At 50.3% G+C, this 8993-nt stretch overlaps 2 protein-coding genes across 2 annotated transcripts; one reads left to right on the top strand and one right to left on the bottom strand.

The window, feature by feature from the left end:
- LOC110270322 lies at positions 7 to 1480 on the top strand. Its single transcript, XM_021119346.1, has 2 exons — positions 7 to 373; positions 654 to 1480. Exon 2 carries the CDS (start codon positions 738 to 740, stop codon positions 1245 to 1247), a length of 510 nt encoding a protein of 169 aa, XP_020975005.1. The 5' UTR covers positions 7 to 373; positions 654 to 737; the 3' UTR covers positions 1248 to 1480.
- LOC107633701 lies at positions 6509 to 7648 on the bottom strand. Its single transcript, XM_016337302.1, has one exon. It carries the CDS (start codon positions 7646 to 7648, stop codon positions 6509 to 6511), a length of 1140 nt encoding a protein of 379 aa, XP_016192788.1.

Here is an 8993-nt window from a genome sequence, read left to right on the forward strand (position 1 = left end):
GCTCTGGTCGTGAGCGCCGTTGTTGGCGCGATCGTGATTGGAGCATGCCCCCTATGCGCGAGCAGGTTACACTGCTTCGAGATGGTGCTGTTTGTCGTCTCATTCTTACGCCTGCAATTAAATGCATTTATGACTGATTTGAAAGTGGGAAGGGAAAGGTCTGTTTTGCCCCTGACTTTTGTGCTTCTCCAAGGTAGTTACTCATTCGTTTTTGTTTTTCTTCCCTTTTCCTACCGTTTCCTTTCATTGCTGCCAAACTATCCTTGCCCTGTATCTTCTGCTTCCCTTCGAACTTTCTGGATTGCATTGGTCTGCTTCCTGCAATCGCCTTCCTTTCAATTTTCCTGCTACTCCTTTGCAAGCAATTTCTCTGGTAAGTACGTCCTTTTTTGCTGAACATTTTCGTTTATTCGGATTAGATATCAGATGATTTCCATTGCTTCTGCTTCTTGCGTGTTGAGTAGTGCTTAGGCTTGTGCGTGTAGCTTTTCATACTGTCATTAGCTAGGTTTTAGAGGGGGTTGCCATTTAGGTTTCTGGTAGTTTGGGCTTCATTTTGACTGCAGATAGGCCTTACTGTGGGGCTTAGCGTTAGTTCTAGCTTTCCCGACTTCCCGACTTGGTAGTCTGACTGTGTGGTTCTCCCACTGTAGGTATGGCGCAACTTCCCCTTCCGAGATCCCCCCATTGACAGATATGACTGGGTTGTTTCGGACGTGAAGAGTACGCCTTCGCAAATGACACTAGAGGAGTTAACGGACTTCCGCCTCCGTGACCAGCTATGCGGGGGTGGTGACGAGGAGGGACGCTACGAAGTATTCGTCCCTGCCGACCACGAACGCCTCTGCCAGCTCAACCTCAACACCCCCCGAATTGCCGACTGGTTGTGGGTGTACAAAGCGATGTTCACCGTCTTGGGGGTCCACCTGCCCTTCTCTCCTTTTCAAATGGCCCTTTTAAACCGATGCGACGTGACTCCATCGCAGCTGTATCCGAATAGTTGGGCTACTATTCGGTGCTTCGAAATGGTTTGCGAGTACCTCGAGTTGCCGGCCTCCGTTGAGGTGTTCTTGTGGTTGTTTGCTTTGACGAACCCTTCAAGGAGGGTAGGCACAAGAAGGGATTCATGTCTTTCCGGACTGCTCAAGGGAGACGAATCTTCGGCACTTTCGAGGATTCGTTTCATGGCTTTAAAGATAAGTTCTTCAAAGTCCGACCTGCCGAGGGAGTGCATCTTTTTTGGTTAACCTTGGAGGGTGAGCGGCAGATCCCGACCTACTGGAGCTTCGGGGCCGGATCCAATGCTTTTACAAAAATAACCTATAAGGGTCTGACTTGGCGGGACAAGAACATTGCTGACGTGTTGCTGACCATTTTTAACAAGAACAATATTAACCCTCACCTTCTAATGGGTGATTGGGAGATGGGCAGAGGATATATAGGTGAGTGGTCGTCTGGGTTTGTTGTCGTGCTGCCGCTTCTCTACNTGACTGCTGGACATACTGGACTGGAAGATTTGATGTCCCAGTTCCTCCCTAGTCATAGTGAGGATAGTTCTGCCACTCCATCTGCCGAGCAACCGTCCTCCCCTACTGCTGAAGCAGAATCAGCCTCCCCACCACCGAAATCTGCCGGGGCAATTGTTACAACTAGTCAAAGTAGCAGTGCAGTGGTGCCTCCTGAGGTGGAGCCGGCTAACGAGGGTCCAAATGTCGTGGTAGTCGACAACCCTCGTAAGCGGAAGCCGTCCCCAGTCCTGAGGGATCCCTTACTGTTATGGAGAAGAACTTTGACATTGGGGGTTTCATTGATTCGTAGCTCATGCCCGGCACTGAGGAGTTTTTCCATGACGGGAACCTGGGCGCTCAGGCCAGGTGGATCTACCGATGCATGCTAAGGGCCGCCATTATTGCTAGGAGGGCAGAACCTATCTTGACTCAGGCCGGAGCTTTGGACGGAAGGTATCGTCAGTCCCTTCGAGAGGTTGAGCAGTTGAAGTCAGAGGTTGGGATCTTAAAGCAGAAGCTTGCTGACTCAGAAGGGAAGCTAAAGACCTCCGATGAAGCAGTTGCCCGTCTTACCAAACGAGAAATGAAGTTGGAGTCCGAGCTCAACTCTGCTCGTGGCGAGACCTCTGCAGCCCAGACCAAGATTACTACCTTGGAGGCCAAGCTTGAGGAGGCAGCTAAGTCGATTAAGAGTGCCAGGGATGAGGTAGCTGGACTGAAAGGAAAGGTCGCCGGCCTGGAGAAGAAAAACAAGGATACAGTGAAGAAGGCTAGGGAGGTGATTAATGGGACCGAGGAGGCGATTAAAGCCCATGTCAAATTGCTTTCTGCCGACTTCGACACTTCTGCCATTGGAGCCTTCAAGACTATCCGGGACAGTCAGATCGTCAACATCTCGAAGAAATGATATTCCTTTATGCTATCTTGTTTTGACTTATAATAGTTTGCGTAGACTTTTGAACTTTGTAGTAAGTTTAATGAACTTGTGTAGTTTCTAATGAACTTGTTGACCATTTTGTCAGTAGCTAATGAATCCTTTCCTTACCGTTTATTGGTAATTAACAACTCGCTTACTTTAACGTGTTTGCTTATCGTTTTGTTGGTAATTAATGACTTATTTACCACCTTGGTTTGGTAATTTAGCTAATTGCTTACCGTTTGCTTTGTCGATAATAATTGGGAGTAATTACCCGTGGTTGAATGGCCCTCACGGGGTGATCAATCCCGTAAGGCCGCGAACGTAGTAGACCAGTGTGTTGGCAAGTAAGTAAAGTAAAGAGAGAGTAGTGAAGAAGGAGGAATTTGTTAAGCAGATAGCAAAAATTAACAACTTGCAATGATTTACTGGCAATATCTTTACATAAAGTAAAATGGCAATAATTTCAGGGCGAGATATTACTGAATCGGCAGGACTAGTGGTCGCTCTGGTCTCTATGGGTAGAACCTTGTTAAATTTTCCGCGTTCCACGTTCGGAGTACCTCCTTCCCATCTAGACGTTCTAACTTGTATGCTCCGTCGCCGAGCACTTCTTTCACTCTGTACGGCCTTTCCCAGTTAGCCGCCAACTTCCCTTTCCACGGGGTGGGGAGCCCTACGTCGTTACGTCGTAACACCAGGTCGTCTGGCTCAAATCTCCTTCTTAGTACCTTGGCGTTGTAGCGAAGTGCCACTCTTTGCTTCAGCGCCGTTTTCGACAAGTGTGCCATTTTCCTGGTTTCATCGACCAGGTCTTTTTCCACAGCCTCTTCTACTCCACCCAGGAGTAGCCATGGGCTCGGCTCTCCGATCTCCACGGGGATTACTGCCTCGACCCCGTAGGTAAGTCGGAAAGGTGTTTCCCCGGTAGAGGATTGAGGCGTTGTTCTATACGACCATAGGGCCGATGCCAGTTTGTCTGCCCACGCTCCCTTCCTTTGGTCGAGTCGCTTTTTCAAACCTTGGAGGATGACTTTATTTGCAGCTTCGGCTTGGTCGTTGGTCTGGGGGTGTTCTACCGACGAGAACCTTTGTTTTACTCCCAAACCGGCAAGGAACTCCTTGAATTTCTTGTCCACAAACTGTGTCCCGTTGTCTGATATCACGGACTCTGGGATTCCAAACCTGGAAATTATTTGTCTCCTTACGAATTTTCGGTAGTTAGCTTATGAGATGCTGGCCAATGGTTCTGCTTCAATCCACTTGTGTAATAATCAATAGCCACAATTAGGTATTTGACCTGTCCAGGGCCAACTGGGAAGGGACTCAGGAGGTCGATCTCCCATTGGCTGAAAGGCCGGGAAGCCGTTAGCACGCTGAGTTCGGATGCTGGCGCCTTGTGAAAATTTGCGTTTTCTTGGAACTTCTTGCATCTCTTGATGAATTCCTGGGCGTCAGCCATCATCGTGGGCAATTAATAACCGGATCTGACGAGCTTTCGAGCCAGAGCCTTCCCTCCTATGTGATGGCCGCAACAACCCTCGTGGACCTCCCTGAGGACGTAGTCCGTCTGGTCGGATCGTAAGCACTTCAATAGGGGTTGACTCAACCCTCTCTTAAACAATTGGCCTTGCACTATTGTGTATTTGGTTGCTTCCCTTCTCAATTCCTTTGATTTCCTATGGTCGCCAGGGAGTTTTCCACTTTCCAGGAATTCGGTGATGGGATCGATCCACGAAGGATCGACGTCTACACGAGTCGCGCACAGGGCGACTGTTGGTTCTTTTACCAAGCCTTGAATTAAGAAACAGTTTCCCGTTCCCGGCTTTGTGCTTGCCAATTTAGATAGGAGGTCGGCGCCCGTGTTCCTTTTCCTTGGGACATGCTGCACCACGACTGCTTCGAAGTCCTTACTCAAGTTTTAAACCTTTTTCAGGTATTTTTTCAGCAGGGGTCCTTGGCCTGATACATCTCGTTGATCTGGGAGGTGACGACCTGAGAGTCACTGTTTACTTCCACCCTTGTCACCCCCACTTCCTTTGACAATAGCAGGCCGCCGACAAGGGCCTCGTATTCCACCTGGTTATTGGAGACCGGAAACTCAAACTTGATAGATTGTTCGTACACCATCCCGACGGGCTCTCGAGAATTATCCCTCCTCCTCCAGACGTTTGGTTAGAGGCTCCGTCAACGTGGAGCTTCCACCGTGTTCATGGGGCTTCGTGAGGATCTCCCGTGACCTCCATGAGGAAGTCGGCCATGGCTTGGGCCTTGATCGCATGTCTCGGCTCGTACTGCAAGTCGTACTGGGATAGCTCAATTGCCCAGGTCATCATCCGCCCCGCCAGGTCGGGTTTTTGCAAGACTTGACGTATTGATTGGTCCGTCCTAACGACGATACGATGACTATGGAAGTACTGTCGTAACCTTCTGGATGAGGTTAGCAGCACATACGCCAACTTCTCCAACTTACTATATCTTAGCTCCGCACCCTGAAGTGTTTTGCTAATAAAATACACTGGCTGTTGGGTCCTCCCTTCTTCTCGTATCAAGACGGCCGCCAAGGCCTCATCGGTTACGGCTAGGTACAGATATAGTGCTTCAGAGTCCTTGGGTTTCCCGAAAACAGGAGGTGCCGGCATTATTCTCTTGAAATGGTGAAAAGCCTCCTCACATGCTGGGGTCCATTCTCAGGTTGAAGAATGGGAGTGCCTTTGCTGCCGATGCACCGAGAAAATGTGACAGGGCAGTAAGCCTTCCGGCTAAATTTTGTACGTCCTTGACGCAACCCGGGCTATTCATTTGCAGGATTGCTTTACATTTCTCTGGGTTGGCTTCCACTCCTCTTTGGGTTATCATGAAGCCCAAGAACTTCCCGGCTTCCATGGCGAAGGCGCACTTGAGAGGGTTAAGCCTCATGTTGTGCCGCCGAAAAGATGCGAACACGGTCTTCAGATCACTGATGAGGTCTTCGGCCTGAGTGGTCTTCACCAAGATGTCGTCTATGTACACTTCCACCGTCTTGCCGATAAGACTGCTAAATACCTTGTCCATCAACCTTTGATATGTAGCTCCTGCGTTTTTCAGTCCGAAAGGCATCACCTTATAGCAGTATGTACCCCTTGGCGTTATGAACGCCATTTTCTCCTCGTCTGGCCGGTGCATCGGAATCTGGTTGTAGCCAGAGTATGCGTCCATGAAACTCAGAAACCGATACCCCGCAGCCGCGTCTACAAGAGCATCAATATTAGGGAGGGAGAAAGAATCCTTGGGGCATGCCTTGTTGAGATCAGAATAGTCCACGCACATCCTCCACTTTTCATTGGCTTTCTTGACTAGAACTACGTTCGACAGCCAGGTCGAGTAGTCCAGTTCTCGGATGAACCCTGCTTCTACCAAGCTGGCGGTTTGTCTGGCCACCTCGTCAACCCTTTCTTGGGACATTTTCCTCCTTCTCTGTGCCACCGGTTTAGTTTCTGCCTTCACGGCCAGATGGTATGACATGAATTGGGGGTCAATTCCTGCCATGTCGGCTGGTGTCCAGGCAAACAGATCGCCGTTTGCTCAAATCATTTCCACCAGTGGTTCTTTCAAGTCATGAGGGAGGTTTCTGTTCACGAAGGTGAACTTTTCTTCCGAGTCGCTGACCCTGAACTTCTCGAGGTCTCCTTCAGGTTCTGGCCTGGGCTTGTCGTCGACCCTAGCGTCTAGATCAGCTAGGAAGACCCCAGATGCCTCTTTGAACTTCTTTCTTAGGGAGAGACTGGCGTTGTCGCATGTGACCGCCGTTTCCAAATCTCCCCTGATGGATCCAATCGACCCATCATCAGCAACAAACTTCATCATCAGTAGTTTGGTACAAATCACTGCTCCGAACTCATTGATGGTTTTCCTTCCCAAGATGAGGTTGTAGGCCGTGGAGTCCCTTAGAACAACGAACTCCGCCATTACCGACCTCTTCCCTCGACCTCCTCCTATGGAAACTGGTAGGGAGACTATTCCATCAGGCTTGATAAAGTTATCACCTAAGCCGACCACACCGTGTTGGTGGGTTCTTAGGTCGGTGTCTCGAAGGCCCAGAGCATCAAACGATGTTCGAATCGGCTCTGGTGTCTACGAGGATTCGCCTGACCAGATCAGTTCTCACCCTTGCTGTGATCACCATAGGAGGGTTCTCCGGCAAGTCGTCGAACCATTGGTCCTCTGGTCCGAATGACATTGACGAGACTCTCCTGAAGGAAGGCGCGGGACTAGACGATGACACAACCAAGACTTTGGCATCTTTCCTGCATGCCGACTTCGACCTGGGAGCGATGTCTCTCCCGACTACGACGTTCAAAATGGTGAGGCCGCGCTCATTGTCCTCCTCGTGCTCTTGCCTTGGTCTCATGGCGCGGCTCCAGTCGTCGCCAGATCGGTCACGATCCCGCCTCATGGGTTCTCTTATAAGGTGAGAGAACTCTGCCAGCTTACCTTCCCAAATCACCTGCTCCAGAGCATCCTTCAAATCGAAACAATCTTGGGTCTTGTGGCCGAAGTCCTTGTGGTAATCGCAGTAAAGGTTTTTGTTCCCTCTAGTTCTGTCCTTAAATTGTCGGGGATTCGACAGGATGCCTTTGTCGGCTATTTGCTGGTACATCTCGATGATCGGGGCTGTCAGAGGAGTGTAGTTAGTAAACTTCCCTACTCGGGAGAACGGCTTGAAGGCTTTAGCTGGCCCTCCATCCTTTGAGTGTTCCTTAGACCTTTTCCCGTTACCGGGATGACGAGCAGGGTTATAGGCGGGCTGCCGCTTGTTGGCTGCCACGACTTGGCTAACCTCTTCGTCATTGCTATACTCCCTAGCCACATTTTGGATTTCTTGCATCGTCCACACGGGCTTGGTGGTAAGGTGCTTCCTGAAATTCTCGTTCAGCAACCCGTTCGTCAAGCATAAACTGGCCACCAAGTCGGTTAGGTCGTCAATCTCCAAGCATTCATCATTGAACCTATCCAGGTACTTCCTGATTAGTTCCCCGCTTCTCTGCGTCACCCCTAGCAAGTTGATCGGGTGCTTAGCTTTAGCAATACGCGTGGTAAACTGAGCTAGGAATGCGTGGGTTATGTCCACAAAAGTTGTCACGGAGCTTTGGAGGAGAGTGTTGAACCAGTGGATTGCCGGCCCTGCTAAGCTCACGGGGAAGGCTCGACACCTCACTTCATCACCCACACCTTTCAGATTCATCCTGGCCTCAAAGGCCGTTAGATGTTCTTGGGTATCTTGGGTGCCGTCATATCACATGTTCGTTGGCTTATCGAAATGCTTCGGAAGCCGGACCTCAAGAATAGAGTGGTGGAACGGGGTTGCCCCCATGATCACAGGGCGTCGTGGCGTTCTCCTTGGTCTCTCTCTGCTATTCTCTCGGTTTTCCTTCTCAGTGTGTCTCGCCAGAGGCCGGGTGTAGATTATAGGGTCTTGCCATCTCCTTGGCACCTCTCTACTTTCCCCTTGGCTTTCTGGATCGGACCAGTAGGTCGGTGTGCCTCTAGAGCAGTCTCTTCGGGGGCTTCTCCCTCTGGTATCCCTCCTCCCTTGAGGGGATGGGGAACGATGTTGTCTCGGGGCAGGCTGGTAGTGCTCTCTGCTCGCTAGCTCCCGTTCCAGGTTCTGCACCCTGTGGCACAGCTCCTGCATTATTCGAGGGTAGTCGCTCCCTGTCCTTCCGAAGGGACGCCTTTCTCGAAAGCGGGAGGGAGGCTCTCCTCGCCAAGGGGGGATCTTGTGCGCTCACGAGAGGAAGCCAAAGAGGCTACCCCACTGGCTCGGGGAACCACTTCCTCCCTGTGTGGCTCGCCTCCATCATCTCCTTCCATAGGACCTAATAGGAAATCCATTTACGCCAGGTCCCCACAGACGGTGCCAAATGTTCGGAGACTCGGGTACCAAATGGGTCGGATGGACGAAGAGGGTGAGCGAGGGGGAGCCTGGTCTACATTGATGGTGAACGGATGTATCTCCCGGACTGTGGTATAGGAGAGTGGAATGCTAGACCTCGCGACCTCACGAGCAGTTGTGTTGGAGAAGGGGGAGCCACCTGCAAAAAGGACTCCGACGCCAAGTCAAAGACCGTACAGATGGCAATAAAGTAAAAGGGGTTATGACGTACCGTGGGGGAGGGGTAGGACCCTCCCCATATATACCCTGTCAGTAGGGTGGGTACCACAAGGACAGATCCACCTTCCAGGAAGCTTCCTTGCCCCAGTTGTCATATGGCTGGCTGTTGGGGAGTAGGTGGCCGGGTCGGTTTCCCGGTTCGGGTCCGACGGCCTTGCTAGGCCGACCGCCCGGGTCGGGGCGTTGTGCCCATTGGACCGGACCGAAACATTATTTTATGATTCATTTATCATGTTCATTAATAATAAAAAACAAAAACAATAACGAATTAGATCTTTTATTAATCGTAATAATTTTTTTGACGATCCTAATTGATTAAAATTTTATCTTTGATCCGTTACATCTGTATAGGGTTGTGAAATCATGTTTCTTAGAAAATCAATCGATTGGATTCACAAAACAATCGATTGAATTT

Source organism: Arachis ipaensis, chromosome B03 (genome assembly GCF_000816755.2).
Source record: "Arachis ipaensis cultivar K30076 chromosome B03, Araip1.1, whole genome shotgun sequence".
Taxonomy (NCBI): domain Eukaryota; kingdom Viridiplantae; phylum Streptophyta; class Magnoliopsida; order Fabales; family Fabaceae; genus Arachis; species Arachis ipaensis.